At 43.5% G+C, this 22,319-nt stretch overlaps 1 protein-coding gene across 1 annotated transcript; it reads right to left on the bottom strand.

Moving 5' to 3' along the window:
- Positions 1–1,096: 1,096 nt before the first annotated feature.
- On the bottom strand, positions 1,097–21,697 carry PSMA5 (proteasome 20S subunit alpha 5). Its single transcript, XM_048496647.1, has 9 exons — positions 21,504–21,697; positions 18,849–18,915; positions 15,425–15,551; positions 13,964–14,031; positions 12,208–12,315; positions 12,050–12,108; positions 9,379–9,481; positions 3,776–3,862; positions 1,097–1,361 (listed from the first exon to the last, which is right to left on the bottom strand). Exons 1-9 carry the CDS (start codon positions 21,530–21,532, stop codon positions 1,284–1,286), a joined length of 726 nt encoding a protein of 241 aa, XP_048352604.1. The 5' UTR covers positions 21,533–21,697; the 3' UTR covers positions 1,097–1,283.
- Between the last annotated feature and the right edge of the window lie 622 nt (positions 21,698–22,319).

The raw sequence follows: 22,319 nt of genomic DNA, 5'->3' as shown, positions 1-22,319 counted from the left end.
GATTTATTACTTTTCACAACAATTTGAGAAATAACCTGGATACTTTCAGGGGTTAAGAATCTCATCTTCAGCCAGTCGATACCCAACAGAAATGCCCACATGCTTAATCACCTCAAGTAACTTGTCAATGGCCCTCTGTTCGAAACTGAAACAAAGCTAACAAATGCCAGCTAGTCAGAATATCAAATTTAAAAAGATAAGTTTGTTACCCAAAAAATTAAGGTTAAAATCTTAAGGATGGAATCAGCAGGCCACAAAGCTAGATGTTCACATCCTGTTCAGGATGGAAGTATGTACTTTTCAATAGGAATGCAGAAGGGAAAACATAATATAAACAGCTGTAAAGAAATAAGGTTGTACTGCCTCTGAAACACATTTTGATGTAGATGCTATCTCAGCAGAGCATAGGAGATGAATTCAGCAGTCAAAATCACTTGTGCCTTGTTAAGATCACATGGCTCACATGAGGAGCTGTGTCATCTGACTGGGAGAAAAGAAATTCCAGAAGTGGCTTGTGGAGGCCATGAAATGTCTGAGAATTTGGTTACAAACACTGCTGCCCAGAAAAGGGAAAGAGAGCACAGCAGTAACATTAGAATAGAAAAATACCAGACCCCAACTATAACCAGATATTAATGCAATACTCTACAGCAGTTTTAACCATCAGGAACAATACATAATCTTATTAATGTCTGATGTTTTAATTAATGCAGCACTGAATTTGAGGGTAGGGGAATATTTTCAGTTTCAAAAAAAGGGCCTGGGCCTCCTAGAAGCTTACCTTTTTTTCTTTTTTGCACTGATTCGTTGCTGTTTGCTGCCCTGAAAGCTGCTGCCTCAGAACTCTTTTTGTTTCCAATCTGACTTCCTAGTCAACTATGCTATAAAAGAAGCCAGTTTGAAACAAAAATGGTGCGGAAAAAGGAGCCAGCCAGGGTTGCAGAGGCACTGCAGTGCAACTCCAGAGCGAGTCAGATACTAGGGAAGCAAGCAACGAAAGGGTGAGTGGCTGGCTGCACAAGATACGAGGTTTTACTCGGCATCGGTTTAAACCATTTCATCCAACCCAAAACTTTTATTATAGAAGAAATGGAGATTAGAGTAACAAAATGATTTATTCTAGTTTCCTCTTTCTGAAGATCTTTTTTATGTACAGAAACTGTAAAAAAAACCTTTCGAGCCTCTGTTTAAGAGCAGGCATACGTGCTGCTGAAATAAAGTTACGGGCACTGGAAAAAACCGAAGAGTCAGTTTGCTGTGATCAGGAGAGGTCCTCCCGCTCATCAAATATCCTTAATGACATCCTCAAGTTCCTCTTTCGTGTACATATGGAACTTCATCCCAGGCTCCACTGTTGCAAGCTGCAAATACAGGAAGAAAGGGTTACATATGCCTATATACATCATGAAGTGACAGTTCACACAAGGGACAGCCAGATTACTACTTTTGGAAGAGATTTTACTAATGAGACTGTCTGAACTCTTTTGATCCCTGAAATAGTCCCTAAAATGACTTCTAACAAACTCTACAGCAGAACCAAGAAGCCTGTGCTAGGAGAGCTTTTCAGTTTGACCCAGCATGGCTTCTGATGGGCCATTGGAAAGTTGATTGGCTGCCAACGTATGGCAACCCTGAAAGATATTCAGATCAAGAAACAAATAGATGTGATCTGCCATTGTTTGCCTCTGCCTAGCAACCCTAGATGCCTTTGATGGTCATCCATCCAAGTAGTAATCAGTGCTGACTCTGCTTAGCTTCCAAAAGCTGACGAGATCAAACTATACCCTGTTCAGAATAAAGGTGACAGGGGATTTGTGAATTCATCCACCATCTTGAACTGTCTTTGTTCTGGAATGATCCACTTGGGTCCTAGTGTCTTGGGGCAGAACTAGGTAGGCAGTAGAACCAAGCAGAGTATTCTGGAACAAAGATGGTCCAGGAAATGGTAGGTGAGTTCACAAATCTCCTGTCATCCTTATCTTGAACAGTCAGGACAGAGAGCATAGGACTGAGAACTTTCCAGGCTGCGAGCTGGAGCTGCTTGGGGAAAGTACCATCTGGGTTAATGGACTGAAGTGAAAAGAAAACAACACCGCACTTTCCGCTATTAACAGAAAGTTTTGCCCCTTCACCTTTCTCTCTGCAGACCCCAAGCTTCCACACAGGTCTCAACCCCAAGAAAACAGTCAATGTCTTGTGCTGATAGTTCACTATATCTACCCAAAAGCATCAGGCTAGAAATACCTTTTATCAACTTAGGATCATTTGCCAGATATAACTGCTTCTAGAGATCACTGGCCTTGCTACTGTGAAATAAGTTTTGGTAATCTCTAGGCTGGTCTACTGTAATGTAGTCTACACAGGATTGCCTTTTAAGACTGCAGAGAAACTTAAGTTACTTCAGAATGAAGGTGAACTCCTAGGAAAACTCCTAAGCTCCTGGGAAAATATGCTAATACAGCTACACTGGGAACCAGTTTGTTTCTGACAATGATTCAAAATGCTGGTTTTATTGCTTTTAATGCCCTAGCTGGCCCTGTGAATGGTAGAGATTTTTCCCTACTAATGCTGTGTTTTTTCTGGATAAAGAGCTTTTGAAACCAACTCTGCAAAAATAACAGAAAGTCCTGTTAGCAAAGTCATATACCAAGAAAGTACCCCTGAAAAAGAAGAAACCTTTTTAAAATAGTTACCATAGTAATAAGACAACATTATACATGAGGAATCAGATTTCTGTTAGATTGCCTTACTAGAAGTGCCATGATTTTGGACTCCAGTAGCTGGTTTGTTATGCAAGTAAACAGTAAGATGCATTCCATGGAGCCCACAACAAGGGAAATAATGCTAACTTTAAAAAGGACATTAATTGCATGCGTCACATTCACCAGGTTCTGCACATTTCAGTTTGAGGAATGGGGAGAGAGGTGAAGGCAGTGACAAATTAGATAGTGTCAATTAATGAGAAATAAGTGTTAAAAAGCTGGGAGTAAATTTAGGGCTGTTCAGCAAGAAGAAGTTGAATTCCTACTACAAGACTTGGGAGCATCTCAAGAATACTATCAAAGGATCAGTGATAGGTACAAGATCCTAAAAATCTGCCAGTATTATGTTATCTCTAATAAAACACCATATAAAACATGAGTGTAAAATCTCAGCCTAGCCTACCTTAAAGAGTTAAGGGATAAAATGAAGGGAGGAGTACATGTGTGTATTGCCCTGACTGCCTTGGGAGAGTGGGATAAAAAACAAACACATTATGCCATCTCAGCATTCTCTCATGCTGGTCCTTTGGTTCTGAACCTTTAACCCAAGCACAAAACATTATGCCCTACCAGTAAAAAATCAGGGCACAAAAACAGCACTTGAGACAAGGCAATTTTATACAGGTGAGTATCCGCACCTGATACACTGATCTCAGGCATGAAACCAATGAAACTCTTGTGCCTGATAGCCATCAATCAACCAACTCCTAAATGTTAGTTTTCAGCCCCTCGATTGCGTGCCACTTTAAGAGCCTACAATGAAATTAAGGATCTGGGATTTTATCTTTAGTGTACATTATAAAGCAACCCTGCTTTGCTTGCTGTCAGGAGTAATTTTAAGTGAGGTCTGAAGGGGCTGCCTAAAATCCCAAATGCCTTCCATTTGCCCCCAAAGTTCAGAATACCTTCCAAGATCTGTAGATAATTATCTGAGGGGCCATATGACTCCCATTAACGTGTCCTAGCCGCTGGCAGAAACACTTTTGTTTTTATCAAGAAAGTAAAATACATACCTCAATGTTAGTTGCATTCAGTTTTTCTTCCATAACTTGTTTTAGAATGATAAGTGATGACTTGATTGCTTCTTTCAGTGTCATGGACTGTTTTTAAAAGTTTCAAAAATTAAATACTAATTATTAATACTACCAAAAAATTAGATACTAATTAAATGCATATATAAAGAAAGATGAGAAGAAAGATGTATTAAGTATTCATGTGGAGGCTGACACCATGTGGCAAGCCATTTGAGTGCAGCTTAAATGCAAATTTGATGACTCTCCACATTATCACAGAGGTAAACTGATGCAGTGCCATATAAACTGCTGTCCATCACATATAAGTCACTGTACACAAACAGCTAAACAGGATCAGTGCTCTTATGGTTATGATTGAACTGATGTAATAAAATTAATTAGTCCTACATCTAAGTAGCATTAGAAATTTTTGCCCATATTGTGGAAACAACTAATTGATACAAAGGTAACTTTACAGTTGAACCATAATCAATGCTCTTTCACCTTATCAATAGATTTCTAATCATAGAATCAGAGTTGGAAGAGACCACAAGGGCCATCAAGTCCAACCCCCTGCAAAGCAGGAACACACAATCAAAGCACTCCCGACATATGTTCATCCAGCCTCTGTTTAAAAACCTCCAAAGGAGACTCCACAACTTTCCGAGGCAGTGAATTCTTAGATAGTTGGTCATAACAGAAAGGCACCTGCCAAACAGTTAAGTACTATGGATTTAAAACCAGATATTAATACACCTATGTTAGTTAGGCACACTAAAAATGGTTTGCCTCACTATAAATGTTGTCCAGGGAAGTTCTGCATAAGTGAAAATCTCAGACATTAAGCAAACATGGTAACTTAAATGAATGCTGTAATGGGCTGAAAAGACAACCAAGTGCTACAGATGCACATCCACAAGCATTTAATTACATTATTCTCTTCAGAAGCTATTCAGTATGCTAGTAATTATTTTTTATTTATTTATTTATTTATTATTTGATTTCGTATACCGCCCTATCCCAAAAGGGCTCAGGGCGGTGAACAATATAAAAGCATATATAAACATAAATATATAAAAGTTTAAAATTTTCATTCTAAAACAGTATCCCACGAACCCATATGCAACCCTCCCAAGAAGAGTGATGGGTCCCGATGATGTTAGGGACCCTATACAGCCAGGAGGGATGAAAGCAAGGGCACCCTCAGCGGCTGGCTGGTTGTCTCTCGAAGGCTGCCCCGTGGAACAATTCGGTCTTGCAGGCCCTACGGAACTCTCAAAAGGTCCCGCTTGAGGGCCTCGGACAACTGGTGGTAAGAGTGTTCCACCTGCGGCAGGGAGCCCAGAGCCGTAAGAGGCCCTGGTCGGTGGAAGGAGCCAACGCGCGATCATTGAGGAGGCCAGGGATCTCCAGGGGTAAATTGGCCTCTGCTGGCGCAGAAGTGCGAGCTCGGAAAATATGGCAGTATCACGCGTCCCGAAGATACGAAGGGTCCCAGGCAGCAGTCGCTGCGAAGGCCTTTTTAAAGGTCAGCACCACCAACACCTTGAAGATGACTAGGAACTCCACTGGGGAGCCAATGCGGCTCGGTGCAACACAGGCCTGGATATGATCCCAGATGGCACTCGCTCTGTGAGCAGGCGTGCAGCTGCATTTTGAGGCTCAGTTTTAGCTTCGAAGATCCAGAGCGCCAAAGAAGGCCAGCGTGAAGCGTGAGTTACAATGAAGGTCTAGCCTGGAGGTGACCGTTGCATGGATCACAGTGGCTAGGGTCAGCGTTGGAGAGGAAGGGGAGCCAGCCGTGCCGGGCCTGTCGAAGAAGATGCGAAGCATAACCGGGTTGTATGGGGCCACCTGGGTCTCCATTGAAAGAAGGCGAATCCAGGTGGGACTCCCCAGGCTTCTTGACGAAGCGAGGAGGAGGAGTCGCTTACCAATGTCATGACCCCCTCCCACACCGGGCGAAACAAAATTCCCCAATCTCTCCCCGGCCAAGCCAAAGAGGATTCCTCCGTCTTCGATGGATTAAGTTTTAACCTGCTCTGTTGCTAATTCAAATCCAGCGACCGCCTCCCAAACGCAATGCCCAGCCCAGAGGCTGCAGAGGCGTTGACAGCTCCAGCCTCCATTACGACAGAATAGAGCTGGAGTGTCATCAGCATACTGATGGCAGACCAGCCTCCAAAGTCTCCATTACCAACTGGAGCAAAGAGGAATTAAGCATATAGATAGTTAAATAACAGTGGGGACAACAATGCCCCTGAGGGTACACCTGGCAATGAAGCGGGCACCTTCTGGGGCTTTGTCCGCCACACACCACACTTGCTGCTGACTCCAGCCCCTTCGAGAAACGAGACAATCCATTGAAGCGACAGCAATGCCCCGGACCGAATGACCAGGCGATGGGCCAAAGATTAGGTGAAATCGACCACATCAGAGCGCTTCGCGGTGAGGATCTAACAACACCAGCAGCGCCGATCCGGCCTCTCGGTCAAGTTGCATCACCGAGGCGTATATCTGCTGTGACAGCGGCGAGAACCGTCTCAGATGCCCATGCCAACGGAAGCCAGGACTGGAAAGGAGACCGAAAAGCTGATGTTTCATCCAGGAAACCCTGAAGCTGTCTCCAACACCGCCTCTCTCAATTACACTTCCCAGAAAGCGAAAGATTCGGAGGCAGCCCGCGTGGTAGCCAGATCTCCAGGATCTAGCGTAATGAGATGGCGCTTTTTCTAAGGTGGAAGCGGGACCACTGCCTCCTTCCAACCCATCTGGAAAAGACTCCTTACGCTCGAAGTCATTGCGATAGTTTTCAGCGAGATTTGAGAGTTGGCGGCTTTCTCGACAGTTTTGACCAGCGGGAAGGGCGGGATCCGAAGGGACGATGGTGGGTCTGGCGACGGATCTCATTAAACGGCAAACCCGGGGAGGCAGGAAAGGCAGGACCGTGAGGGACTGAAGTGAGGGGCGCCAGGTTCGCCAGGTGCAGATTCGGGTGGCGGGAAGGTTCACTGGGCGGGAGGCGAGCGTGGAAAACCGTGTACACAAAAAAAACCATGAAATGCCTCCACCGGCCAGCCGGCGGTCAGGTGCAGAACCTCTGATAAAAGGGGGGTCGAGATGGAAATTATCACGGCTGATTGGGCAGGGCAGAGCGCTGGCAGATCGAGGAAAGGAAGAAACCTCTTACAGCCTCGCCAGGTATGCATCTCGCCGACTTGCTCTCCAGCGTCCTCCTCAGGATCAATTCAAACACGGCTCCCAATCTCAAACTCACTCACACTTTCGACTCTGAAGTCGAGCATACGTTCTGTCTGGTAGCTCTCACTCTGCGCCTGTGAACTGGTGACGAGTTTCCAGAGCAACCTGAGTCTCGACCAGCATCGATGGAATTCCAATCACGCTCATGCAGGTATGCGGGTTCAAGGGATCCGCCGAAGGAGCGTTCGAGGAAACCAGTGGGATCCATGAGTCAGGCGGGGCATGAATGACCGGTAGCTGGAGCCGGGCAGCATGTCGAAACGCGGCTTCGAGCATCGATGGTGGACCATGGCTCTATCCGTGGAGGGATCCGTGGTCAACGGAGCCGGAAGCCAAATCCGTGATGGTAGCATCAAAGCGGGTGGGGACCGGAGCCCTAATCAGGGAGAGACTCAAGGGTAGCCATGGGATGACGCCGGGTCCGCAGAAGCACTTCTCCTGGCGAAGGCGGGCTGGCCAGGCATGGGACATTGATCGCCCAGTTCCAGAAGCAAGCACCGGGGAGAGCCTCAGCCCGATTGGGCCACCCTCCCAAGCATGAAGGGCGTCCCCAGAACCTTCAGCGACCCGTGCATATGAAAGGAACCATGTCTCTCCCGTGGCCCGGCTGCTCCCGGGCGGGCTTGCGCTCCGTGGAATGGTAGTCCTCAGGGTGGGGGACTGCCCTCAGAGAGGGAATGGAGGTGGGATGGGCTGTTGCCCTGCACCGCCGACCCCTGGGTTGAGACGCTGGGGTAGGCCGCGGGCCTGAGGCGGGGCCAGCTAGACTCCTGGGTCTCCCAGCCTCGTACCCGGGTTTTGGTGACAAGCCAGGATCATTTACAGAACTCTCTGAGAAAATCCGAGACACTGGAATGTGGCCATGGACCTGAAAAAAATTCCATCGGCGCCACAGAAAGCAAACGAGCACATCTAGGTCCGCTGTCTATCATATGGCCGCCCGCCTACCGCTATACTTACCCCGTCCCATTAGTACTGGGATCCTCAGCCCTAACCATGGTGCCCCAATTCCTCCCCCATCTTCTTCCATTTCCTAATCTAAGCCTACTAAGACTCCTCCCACTATGGTGGACTCGGTCCTATTCCTAATCTAACCAAATTAAATCAGTACTATTTCACAATATGTGGCTGAGCAAACTCACTCCAATACCTTACAATATGCTAACATTAACCACCCCCTAATACAACCCCCACGAAGCAGCAATCACAAATAACAATTACAATAACAAGTATGAGCGATGGTTAAGCAATAGAAAGGAACGCTATAATGTCCGGGATTGCCACTATATTGATATAATTGCCCAAAGCTCTCACCAGTGGAATATAGATGGTATGAATGTAAAATATTTTGCCCAAAGCTCTCACCAGTGGGCCATAGATGGTATATATATAGTGTCCATGTGGCAGAATAGTTGAGTACTCTACGAGGCTGCTGCAGCGTCCGCGATGAAGCAGGAGAGGGCGCTAGATCATATTCGCAGCACGGGATGAGAACTGCTGCCACCAGTTCCCGAACATAATACCAAACAATGAAGTGGTCGATTGGTACCATGAACTGTAATAGCCGTTAGGAAACTCCTGCCGATGGATTAGTCCTGGCAGGAACGTGCAAATATTCAGCAAGAGAAATGTGTCTCCTGGAACCCGGTCTGCTTGGCTCTCTCACTGCCTTCCCAGGCCGTAGAACTCCCGGCTCAACCACTGCAAGCTCAGGCGGATTCGAGGGTTAAGCCAAGGGAGGGGGGGGGGGGGAATCTCTGCCACCGATCCCAACCCCCAACCCCGTTGAAATGTCCCAGGTTTCTCCGCCTCCTCTCTGGATCGCAGGACACTTGGCACTTGGTCACAAAGCTGCCAGCTTGCCCACCGAGGTCGCAGCCAGGCTCCCGCTCGTATCTGGGAATAAGGAGAAGGGCCGCTGCCACTGACCCTAGCTCCTTTTCCTCCAGAACACCCTGAGCTGATTGTATTTGGGGGGTAAAGGAAGGGGTTTCTGCCACCAGCCCCAGTCCTATCCCAGCCAGGGTGTTCTAGGTTATTCTGTCTCCTCTTTAGACCACTCCGTTCTCTATTATTAGGTCTATAATACTTCACAGGAGTCCCGTATACACTTATGACATACATTTTAAAAGCAGGTGGATGATACTGTTCCCAGATAATGCTCATATTCAGCAGAAGTTATCTTACTTCATTTCTTCAGCAAAGATAGTGGCCCAAGATCATATCAACTACAAACCAGTTTTTATTGTATTCAGCGCGAAAGTGAATGTCCTGTCCTTTTTACACTCCCACCGAGGACTAGCGATCATTGTTTAATGAAACGAGCAAATTCACGCTATTACCTTGTGATAAACTTCTTGCAGGGAGCTCTGTGCACCTTCTGAAGCTGATCCAATTGCTCTTGCATCACACTGTACAAATGTCCCAGAAGGGTCCATGTGAAACCTACACACACACACACAAAAGAGAAGGAAATCCTTAAGGTCCAGAAGCTATATATACTTGTTTAAAACATTTTTATGCCATCTTTTCACCTAATCAGGTTGGCAAAGTTAGCAAATAAAAAACATTATAAACCTAAACAGTAAGGAGGGTAAATGCCAAATGAAACAAAAAGGTCCTCACCCACTGGCAAAAGAAAACAATAGAGAGGGGAAATTAACATAGTCTGAAAGTTTGGGCAGACTTCCCAGAATTCCTGGGGAAGTAAATGGTGGCATAATTGAGGCCTTTTGTCACCTCAGATGATAGGGCACTTGAAACACAGTCCCTGAAGTTGAATATAATGGTCACCAAGGTTCATATGGGAGTAGGCAGTCCTTAAAGTATGCTGTTTGTAAGCCACTTAGGGCTTTACACCCTTACTCCCTCACGCTGCTTTGCACTCTTCCCCTTCCCCCTCCTCCCTGTTGCCAACTATTTCCCGCTTCTTGTCCTGTCATGTCATTTCGATTGCCCATGGTCTCCCTGCTCCTTCATATCTTTAGATAGTTAAAAAATGTAAATAACCATATTGATAGATCTATAAATTGAGATTAATACAAAAAAAATGTAAAAATAGTAAGTCTATTTGATCAGTCCAAACATCCAATTTGCTCCTACATTTGATCAACAAACTGGGACCTCTCCTGCCTCGTAGTTTTATACACATGCAATCAGAGATTCCTGACCCCACTGTAAAAGCCTATTAGTCTTGGGTTTACAGCACATCAGGAGATGGATGATTGTGAAACCTGCTGGGTGACCTTGGGTTCTTTCAGAACTCTCTCAGCCCATGCAGAGTCAGGCAATGGCAAACCACTTATGAATATCTCTTGCCCTGAAAACCCTATGGGTTCACCATAAGTCAGTTGTGACTTGATGGCACGCACACATACACATTCAGCCTTATCAGGTGCACCTCTGTCTTGCTGAGACTAAGCTTAAGTTTATCAGTCGTCATCCATGTCAAAACCACCCCTAGGAACTAATTCAAGGTTTCTACAGCCTCACTGGGATCTGCTGGAAATGCAACATCTCCCCAGTCCAGCCATAGAATCTCCGTCTTTAAAGGATTTAATTTCAGTAACTCTGTTTCTGCCATTTTACAACAGCTTCCAGACATCTGGTCAATATCACCAGGGCGTATCTGGGCAGCCATCGCCCCAGGAGACATAGGTAACTGCTGCATACTGATAACAATCGAGCCTGAAACAACAAACTAGCCAGGAATAGGGGTCATATCAATATTAAATAACACTGGGGAGAAGATTACCCTCTAAGAGACTCAGTGGGTGCCGAGATGACACCCTCTCCCTTCCACTATGTGATCCAACCTTGGAGATTTGCCACTGCAAGGCTGTCCCACATATACCAGTGGGACTGGTATAGGTGCCTGAAAGCAATCACCTTGGTGGATTGATTGAAAGCATAGGTGATTGAAAGCAATCACCTTGGTGGAAGCTTATCAACTCATCAAGACAGTTTATATAGTAGTGCCAATAATGCTCAACATGACAGAAAATACAGCAAAAATCAACTTTTCACACAGCTTTTAAGCTGAATAGTCTCCCCTGATGCATTTGGGAAGGCTTGTCCCCTTAAAGAGAACTTGGATCGTTCAAGCACAGAGATTCAAATTACAAACGCTCCCCCAACCCCACCAAAGGAATGCCATAGCAGACTGCAGATATTATGTTACTGGTGGCTCCTCTGATCCTTCTGAAAAAGGGTTGAGGAATATTTTGCTCTTCCCCCTTTCAGTCTGAACTTTACCTATTCAATCATTCAGAATTGTATTGTGGAAGGATTTATGCAACTGCAGGCCACTAAGGCAGTCATGGCTATGAAACAACAAGCGGGTGGTGGTGGAAAGTGCCGTCAAGTTGTAGGCAACTTACGGCAGCATTGTAGTTTTCAAGGCAAGAGACAATTCCGAAGTGGCTTGCCACGGCCTGTCTCTGTCTTGAGACCTTGGGGGGGGGGGGGGAGAGGAGAGGAGAGGAGAGAGAGAGGGGAGAGAGAGAGAGAGAGAGAGAGAGAGAGAGAGAGTGTGTGTGTGTGTGTGTGTAGAGAGAGAGATCAAACTGTAGTAACAAACAGTAGCTCATACCAGCATTTATATACTAGATAACAGTTTGCATGTTGCCTTATAGCAGTGGTTCTCAACCATCCTAATGCCACGACCCTTTAATACAGTTCCTCATGTTGTGGTGACCCCCAACCATAAAATTGGTACATATAAAATATAAAAAGACCGTTTTCCAATGGTCTTAGGCAACCCCTGTGAAAAGGTCGTTCGACCCCCAAAGGGGCCGCGACCCCCAGGTTGAGAACCACTGCCTTATAGCAATTATGATGGAAGTCCAACACTGGTGCAAGATTATGAATCAACTTGTGTCACCAACCCACTGCCAATCCACACATTTCCTGAGTGTCTCATATTGTGACCTAGTAGTGTCTCTTTAAGCAAAATATTTTGCCATTGAATGCACACATGAATAAGAAGGAAGGAGGAAAAAAACCCAAACTTACAGCTGAGGTCCCTTTTCATCAACGCCACCAAAAAGTAGTGCCACACCAAACGGCCTTGACTGGAAAAAAGAATCAAAGAAGGATCAAGAGTTTAGTGACTGGTTAATGCAAATGCAAAACAGGCCTTTAGTATATAACCTACACCAGCATTTACTCACCATAGCTCCTGGATCAGCATCTTCTTCTCCAAACTGTAATGCTAAATTGGACACTGCCTGAGTCACACTCTCCACAGTCATGATTTCATTGTATGTAAACCAGTGGTTCTGAGACAAGAAAGAGGGAGATTGACTATGTATTGGCTTCCCCACACTCTATGCAACACAAGTCAGAAGAAGTACATGCTTGGGGCCCGTACACAGGAGCAATCCTGTGTACTTTTGAGAACAGGTCTCATTGAATTCAATGGATCTTATTTCTGAGTAAATATTCTTGTAACTGCATTTAATTACAGAAATTATAAAATCCTTCAGTTGGGAATTGGACGGCTCCCTGTCATGAACTTATCAGATCCACTCAATCTGGACACCTGGGACAGGTTCTATTCCTGCTCAGCCTGTGTTTGTGTGAAAATGCCATCCATCCTGGCAGAACACTGAAAGCGGCAAACAAGATGAACTCCTGGAAGCATTTATATAGCACTTCCAATGTGATATCAGAATGGGGACACAAAGAATCTGGGCAGGAGGTAGATATACTTAAGAGGCATTTGTCAGTCATTCCTACTAAAATACCCATCTCCCCACTCCCAGCCATCTAGTCCAAAATGTATAACTCTACCATTCCCAAGGTCCTTTTAAACCACATGGAACTTGATTTTCCTCTCTCACACAGTTAGGCTGATCTTTAATGAGCCTACCACATAGGCAGCAGCCCATGAGTTTAAATATTACCCCAGCTGCACACAGAAAATTAGTTCCAGGAAGCTACCAAGGAATGAGTTCAGGAAACCTGCATAAGAAGAACATTCAAGCCAAGAGGTTCTGTATTATTCAAACATACTCATTTAGTGTGCTTAAACCTGAACTTGCAAATAGGGCTTGTTTTAGCATGCTTATATTTAATTATCTATTACTCTGAAATCTCTCAAAAAGCATCTTTGCCTACTTCAAAGTAACAGATCTCAAATTTGTAGTGTAACACCTTAAGAGTTTCCAGATGCTTTGAGATATGGACAGGTCAGAGCTATAAAAGTACAAGAACAGAGTGTCCATGTTTATCACAGAAAACAACAAAATTCAGACTCTAGAAATTTTCAGATAAAATACATCTTGCTTCAGGAAGAAGTGTCCTTAAACCATCAATGCCTGCAACTGATTTTACAGAACCCCAGTATGACAAGTGCAAAGGAACCCTGCATATTGTTCACTGACAATATTCAAATGTTACTAACAAAACTCAGTGTGACAAGAATGCACCTAAAAGTTTTCAGGCTTGCATGTTCCCTCTCCTTCCTCTCCACTTGCACAGCTGGGAAACAATTTGCTGGTTTGGGGCTAATCATAGTTCATTATGTTAACTGCATCTTGTAAAAATGATAATTCATAGTTGGCTCTCCTGTCTACAAACCAGGATTCCAAACCAAGATAAAATTGTGGTTTAGCACCCTGGTTTATAGACAACAGACAAATGACATGTTGCCTTTTCACCAGGGGTACATGTCACAAACAAATTGTGGTTAGTTCAAGGAAATCCTCAATTTCCAGCCATCTTGAAAGCAGAGAGAGACTAAAGATGGGAGAAGCACTTCCTTGCCTTGCAGAAAGGATTTCTATGAACATTTAGTACTTTGTTCAAGGAACGAACTGCAGATGGCTCTCTGTGCAGTTCTGCTGTCATTATTGTCTCTAGTGTATAAAAAAGATGGCAACAAAAAGGGTAAAGAGAAAACTCAGATGACAATATAAGTGTTACCTGCGTCTCAACTCTTGCTTTGTCAATTAGTGTCTTTGCATCAGCTATTAAACCACTCATTGCACAACCTGGAGAAAAATGAAGACATCAACAAGAATTCATCATCAAGCAGTACACTTTCCAGTACAGTTTCAACTCCCCACAAAATCTGCAGCCACTCATCAGCAAATTATGTTGCAATCGCTGGAAGCTAATAAAGTTCAGATCTATTGTAATGAAAAGTCATCTTACTAAAAGCTAGACTTTACTAGTACTGATGTTATAGGTTACCATTTGAATTACCAAAGTATCCAGTAAACTCCGTCTCCAGCCAAAAAGCTCTAAGATGTTCAGAAACATGGAGGAAAAATTAAGATGGCAAGTCAGACAAGTCAGACTATAAGTTCACTGCCAATATAAAACTGAGACACTCATTTACATCTGGAGAACATGCTGAAGATCTCTTGTAAACAACTCTTTTAAAGGGCCAAGGAGGAACTCTAGAAGTAAAATTGGCCACAAAATTAGACATGGCACAAAATCATTTTGGGTTATCACTTAAATAAACATGAAAACATCCATGGTACATGGATCCATGGTACAACAGTGGAATAGTGGTTAAGAGCAGGTGCATTCTAATCTGGAGGAACTGGGTTTGATTCCCCGCTCTGCCGCCTGAGCTTTGGAGGCTTATCTGGGGAATTCAGATTAGCCTATGCACTCCCACACACGCCAGTCGGGTCACCTTGGGCTAGTCACAGCTTTTCGGAGCTCTCTCAGCCCCACCCACCTCACAGGGTGTTTGTTGTGAGGGAGCAAGGGCAAGGAGATTGTAGGCCCCTTTGAGTCTCCTACAGGAGAGAAAGGGGGATATAAATCCAAACTCTTCTTCTTTTTAAAGAGTTTATTAAGAAATCAGAAAATCCTTACAAGTGTTGTCTACCTTAAAGTGGTGAGGAGAAAGTAAATACCTGCCCTAAAGAAAAAACTGTAAGAAAAGGAAATGTGTATCCCAGGGGCCAGCTTCAGTTTTCATTACACAGACTACTTTAAATTGGCAGTGTTCACTGGGGGCACACACATGCCTCTGTGCAAGAAACTGTCTTGAGCACAGAGGACAGGCTAACACTAGTGGGCCAATCGATAAGCTTTCATGACAGAAAATGCCTGGGGATCAAGTGTTTATATTGCAATTCCCTACCTCCAAGTTCTAAATCTGGGAACAAACTTTTATTAGTGAGGCCAAACAGAAGCAAACTACACCTGCTGCTTCCTACTCCTGCAGCTATGTCCTGCTGGCCTAGAGCCTGGAGCACCAATGACCATTATCCACCGAATACAGTATGCACACAGTTCTGCAGACCATATTACAGAATGCATTTTTCATTAAACGCCCTGCTGAGGAAACCTTTTAACCACGTGTATGCTACAAGTACACAACAAGCTTTACTGCTGGAATGAATAAACTTTTGGTACTTTTACCTATGTGAGAATCTATTTCTACGATTTTTTCAATACTGCTGGGCTCCATGAGCGGGGAGGTGATCCTCTTCTCCACAGCCAAGCAAACTCCTTCTGATGTCTGAATTCCAATTGCTGTGGAACCAAGCTTAAGAAGAAGAAAAAAAGAAAGAAAGAGAAGTCTCAACACTATTAAATGTTTGGAATTTCACAGAATTTGAAGAGAATTATTTCAACCTACATAATATATGATAATAAGACCCAGAATTAGAGCAATCTCATTGGTATTTTATATCGTTATGAGCAATTACCTACTAATTAACACAGACACCGTAAATATTTATAAGTGGACAGAATATTCACATTTTTGTACAGTACTACTTGGTTTCACTTCTGCTCCTATACTATTCAATTTTCCTTGCCCAAATACTACTCCCAAAGTCAACAAAAAAAAACCTAACTAAAACCATTTGCTCGCCATAGACTTCTTGTCTTTGCCTGTTAAAAGACAACACAGGCCCAAAACATTCCAGAAACAATCTGTAGTTATGTACTGGGCACAGCAGAATGCTTTCATATAATAAGGAAGTATCCTTGTATGCGCAAGACAAAATGTTCATACTTCAGAACTGAAGTATATGCAGAACTCAGGCAATCGGTACAGAAAAAGGACAATACACGATCATGTTAGAGTACAAAGCAAATAATTTAGGACAGACTTTTGCAATTTCTTTCTTATTTCATGGATACACTTCTCTTTCAAAAATGTCTCTCATTTAAATGTATTTTATTTGTAATCTTCCCTAGCATCCCATCCTCTACAAGAGTAGTAAGTTACTCCATGCATTGACAGGGATTACGTATGTATGTGTGCTTGAATGCCAAATCCAAATTGCTTAGATGCATACACACTAGCCAGGGACTGTGGGGCGGGGAGTAGATGCAAAGAGATCTTGGCTATCAGTGGTAGGGTACAGTCTGCCTGATTCACAGCTCTGTTAATGTCCTTGCCCTGGGACTGGATATGATAAGGAGTGAGTTCTAGCACACAGAAATTAAAGAACTGATGAACATGGCTGAATTTGTATTGAACTGTGCCTCAATACGCTCTACTATGAAAGACTTTACCTAGTATCAGAACTATGGGAGGTTCAAAACAAATATTATCAGGGTGATTTGCATGAAATAAAGCAATCATGGTGGTGCAAAGGGCTGTCATGTCATAGCTAATTTACGGTGACCCCATAGGATTCTCAAGGCAAGAGAATGTTTGGAGATGGTTTTCTATTGCCTGCCTGTGAGCTAAGAGGTTCTGAAAGAACTGAGACTGGCCTAAGGTCACCCAGCAGGCTTCCCATGGAGGAGTGGGGAATCAAACCTTATTCTTCATATTAGATTCTGCTGCTCTTAACCACTACACCATGCTGGCTCTCTAAGCTGAGGGAGTTAGAATTTCTCTTACACGTGTGATACCAGATTATGGGTTTTCCCAATTATACCTTAATATAACCATAATTGCTATGGAATTTGCTATCCGAGTGTTGCACTGTGCTTTAGTGTAGCTAGATAATTTTAAAAGGGGATTAGGTAAATTCAACAAGGTAGACCCATCTATCTTTAGCATTATAGCTAAGTGGGACCTGTGTGTTCTCTATGAATATCTGATACTGGGAGGAAACAATGGGGAAGGGCTACTGCATTCATTGATCAAGCTTTCTGTTTTTAGAAACAGAGGACTGATATATTAGCAATCCAAGGTTTCACATTATGTCTGAATTCTCTATATCAAAAAATACAGGGGTGGATGACTCCTGAGGTCAACCACTATAAACAAGGAGGTCACATTTTATTATGTAAAAATGGCAAATATTTAGGATCTTTCAATCAAACCACATGAGCTTTCCATTGCCATGCTGTGAAGAAACACTGTCCTGCCAGTATTTACCAGCCATTTCTGTAAATGTTCTGGACATTAAGTGATTTTGCTTGGTGCTCTTACACGTAGAGAGACAGCGACCTTCAATCACATTGTTAAAGAAATATACAATTCTGCAAAAGGCATGTGGGTTGCATGACCAGAGGTTTTGAATTGTATAACTGGGCACTATAAAGACTCCAGTTGCCAACCTGTCCTAAGTTAGTTACATAAATGTATTATTACATAAAGAATAATATTCAGTAAATATTCATTCAGAAGTTTGAAACTTAATTTAAATCAATGCACCCCACACATACACTCATGCACAGTGTATAACAAGACAACCAGTAACTTAAGAATCTTGGCTACAGACATTTCTCCAGTGTTCTGTATTGTAACTTCAACACTATGGAAACTTCTAGGGCCAAGCTCCACGGCAGTCAGCTCCCACAAATAAATATACTCGTTTTTGGAAATAACAGGAGTAAGATAAGTATGAACTGGCTTTTAGCACAATATAAGGATCAAGTGAGCAGTCTGGGAATTAGATTATGCAAACTAGCCATACCTAATTACTATAACTGCACAAATTACGCAAGATTTGGATAACCAAACCAACCTGTTTTTTCTAATAAAACATGTGTGAAATAGCTTATCTTGCTATATCAGGAGAGATTGGTTTGCTTTAACTGAAAAAACAGTGTAAAAGAAACCATTATAGAAATGATAGTGTTTAGCATAGGGGAGAGGAATTACAGGTGGTTGTAGGGAAGGAAGGATTTGAAGCATTCTCGGGTGACTGAAGGATGCCTTCACCTACAGGGGCAGCAAACCACTGAATACCACCGCAGAGAGACAGCAGCTGCAGAGGAACTTGGTGTCTATGCCATTTGTTTGGCCCTCTAGGCTGCTCTGTGAAACAGGATGCTGGACTAGAGGGGACCACTGGTCTGATCCAGCAGGGTTCTTCTTATGTCTGCTGGAAGTCTCTGCTGCACATCAAAATTTCTAGCAGCACTTTTAAAAGCTATTTCCTTGACCATGGGGCATGAGAATTAAAGACATAAATAACTGATTCAAAACTGGGATGCTCAGGAATCTTCCACTGTAGTATCCCCATCCCACAAAAGAAGAGGTAGACAGCACACACCATATTTACTCACTGTCGGGCTGGCAGACCCATATTAGTGGAATAAGAAATGCTTATTCCCTCCCCCTCATTTTGGGGCAATCAGGAAGCAGCACCAGGACCACTGTACTGGTTGTCTCCTTCCAAACAGAAGCACATGCAGTCAGAGACAAAAGTCACTGCCTAGAACCACCAGTGATACATGTGACCAATCAGCTACCTGACTAACACCATCTTCACTTCTGTACTCCAAATGAAGAGCCTGCTTTCAGTAATATTGTACAGCTTAGCCTGCACTCACTGTTTCTCATTCTAACAATACAATCTTGAGAAACTCCTGAACAGAACAGGTTAAGTGTAATGCAAAAAAAAAACCATCATTCAGAAGCTTACAGTACCTTTATAGCTTCAATGGCATACTCCACTTGGAATAATCTTCCCTCTGGAGAAAAGGTATTCACACCCCTGCAATTAAAAGAAAAAAATCAACTACAACCAAGTTCAACTTAAAAGTGCTGCTTATGATACTTAAATATCCTGATCCAAGACCAAGCAGGGCATTAAATAAGCACTTCCTCCCATATGAAGGTGCCTGATTACTATGGTCATTATTGTAAACCCAACTCCATGTTTCTCAGTTATGGGGAGGTATTCCTATCCCCTGAGACATCTGAATGGCAACACGTACCAAATTTTTGCTTCCACTTAAGAGACATGTTTCCCCAGGCTTTCAATTTATTATGTCTTTATGTGTGATGTTAATGTTTTATACTGGACTATTTATATTGTTTGGAAGTTATCTTGAGCACCTTTGATGTAGGGAGTGGAATATAAACAATTAAAGCAAAAACCAAACAGAACCCAGCCTCATATTTACACTTACTCAGGATTAAGCATTGATACAATTACAAACTTAAAAAGTGCCAAAATGTAGGAGATCTTGCCAGAGTTTTACTACCGTGTTTCCCCGAATATAAGACAGTGTCTTATATTAATTTTTGCTCCCAAAGATGTGCTATGTCTTATTTTCAGGGGATGTCTTATTTTTCGGTGTTCTGTTCTTCGGGCATGCTTCTAACCAAAAACTTTGCTATGTCTTACTTTCGGTGGATGGCTTATATTTCGCACTTCAGCAAAACCTCTACTATGTCTTATTTTTCAGGGATGTCTTATATTAGGGGAAACAGGGTATGCCAACTCTAGTAAGATGTAAGAACTCTCATTAGATTTTCTCTGTACAAATGAGCAAATGTGTAGTAGGTGCATATATATCTGTTTCTCAACTCATCATCATGAACATAAATCCATTTATCAGGGGGGAAATCCTGTACAAATTTAAATAATTTGAATATTTAATAATGTTAGCAAAAGAAAGTATACCACATACAAGCCTGGACAGAATTGGAATTTTTTTTATTTTGGGCCAATTTCTGAACTGTATCTCAGTTGTGACTTGTTTCTAAAGTAGCACAAGTTGATTGAGACAAAAGAATGTACCTTCAGCAGATCCATGTTCACTCTTCATTGAATAAAGCAGAATAGCACTCAAACAATAGCACTCAAACAATGATTCACTGGACCATTTTGCTTGGCGTCCAGGTTGAGACCTCAGTCCAAGCAGCTCAGGCATTAGCAGCACTGCTGGGGTCAGCAGTACAATAGAAGGCAACAGGCATGGGTTAAGCTCATCACTACCTCCCAGACCTACATAGCCACAATCATCCCATGACAAACCCCTGAAATGCTAGTAGCACCAATGAATCTTGGCTTGCATCAAGCATCTTGGGACAAGTACAACCGTCACCCAGCCTCTTTGCCAGCGTACCAACACCTTCACAGGTAATAAAATCCAGGAGCAACTGGCTCTTTCAAATTCCACTAAAATTATTTTCTTTCCCAAAACACTTTGTACAGTTTATCTGAAGTAGTCAAATACATTTGAAGATTTTCTGCATATGAACTTCCTGGACTTTTTATTAATGCATTTATTTATCATACTGTCCAAACATTTTGATCATGTTTCCCTCTCATCCCCTCTCATCCTAAAAAAAACCACCTCTCATCCTAAAAAAAACCACCATGGCAAATTTAAGTCTAATCTGATGGGGTGCAACAGGTAATTCATGAACTGCACACAGTTCAGCATAACTGAAAGCAAAACCAAAAGCAGGAAGAGTCATTGCTATGACTAAGGAAATTGGTTAAGGCCCTGCCTACAAAATAGTTCAGGTAATCTAAAACTGCATTGCATTTTCCCAACACAGTTAAGCTCCATCTTCAACAAGCAAGAATTATTTACCGTTCTCCCAGCAAACCTACTGATACAGTGTAACCCCTGTTTGTAAGTTCCAACATCAAACTGGAACACTGAAGACAAAGTGGAGTTTTAGCCATGCTATTACCCCAACAAACAGGTAGTGATCGGTTATTGCAACCAACTAGCAACGTGAGTAAAAATAAATCCCAATTTTTGCAAAGATCAAAGAAACACTACTTTTTACACAAATGGCCAAACACCTGGGAACTTGCTGTTTTAGATTTAGTAAAATTCTGTCTCCACGTCCTTCCCATCTGGCTGAGCAAAAAGGAGACAAAGCAGTCTGAAACAGCTTGTGCATGAGTGGGAGAGACAAAAAGACTCTCACAAACTGTGTTCTGTTGGTGGGATGAACTCTTGTTGAACTTAAGACGGCCCACCCGAATTCGAATCACATTTACTACTTGAAAATACATGATTCGGTTTTAAGATTACTGTAGAAACTTAAACGCCTTCAGGAATCTTCTTTGCACCAGAAGGCTTGCACTAATAGAGGGTGGATTGAACCCCACGGAGAGATCCGAAGAGATCAGAAGAGAGCAAAAGACATTCGCCCCCCCCCCCCCCCGCAATGAGCCCCCAGAGGCCAGCTTGGAATCGAGGACAGAAAGGAAGCGGGGAAAACTGAAGGCATCCTTTCTGCAGTGGGCAGTCGGAGGCAGAGCCAGGCCGCCCGCAGTGACTCAGCCCCTGACCAAGACCAGGCCGTGCACTCTTTCATCCCGCCCGCGCTCACCTGTCATACTCAGAACGAGTGAGGAACATGCTGGCGGCAGCTGCTGCAGCAGCACAGGACAAGGCTGGAATGCACGCGGGCCACGAAGGCGAAAAGTCCCGGTTCGAACCCCACTCTAACCAAGGATGGCTGCGGCCCTGTCAGCGCAGCACCCGGTTTCACACGCCTCGGTGTACCGCGCATGCGTGGGATACGGAACGACACACATCGAGCCGCTTTGACCAATAGGGCTTCGGAGCGGGATTTCACAATACCATCGTGCAATTGGTTCTCGGATCACTCGTACCGACCACTGATTGGCTTATGGTTGCCAAGGCTTATGAAGATAATGGTCCCGCCCCGCCTTGTTAGAAGAAGAAACTAGAAAAAATCAGTAGTGAATAAGGAGCGTGACTTGCTGATTTCCCTGTCAGGGATCACAATAATGCCCGCCCTCTCTGGCTGAAGTGCGTCAAGAATACCTCCTATTTTAAGGGGCAAATTTATAATCACTTAACCAACACTGCTAATCGGAAGCTGCCTTGTATTCCGTCAAATCTACAATCCCACCGCCTGGCAGCAAATGGCCCTCTGTGTTCTCAGTCAAGGCTTTTCACTAGCGTGCTGCCCAAGTTTTTAAAGCTAAAGATGTTGAATATTAAAATTGAGACTTTATCTATGTGCTCTGCTGATTCGAGGACTCTATGATTCAAGCTATGATGGTTTGTTAGCCCTAGATTGTCACATATGCACACAGCCCAAAAACTCATTCTTCTTAATGAACATTTCATGGTTTATTTATAATCTGCCTTTCTCACTCAAGGTGCCAGTTGATGC

Source organism: Sphaerodactylus townsendi, linkage group LG05 (genome assembly GCF_021028975.2).
Source record: "Sphaerodactylus townsendi isolate TG3544 linkage group LG05, MPM_Stown_v2.3, whole genome shotgun sequence".
Classification (NCBI taxonomy): domain Eukaryota; kingdom Metazoa; phylum Chordata; class Lepidosauria; order Squamata; family Sphaerodactylidae; genus Sphaerodactylus; species Sphaerodactylus townsendi.
The sequence above is the reverse complement of the archived record's forward strand: the minus strand, read 5'-3'. Positions and strand labels throughout refer to the sequence as shown.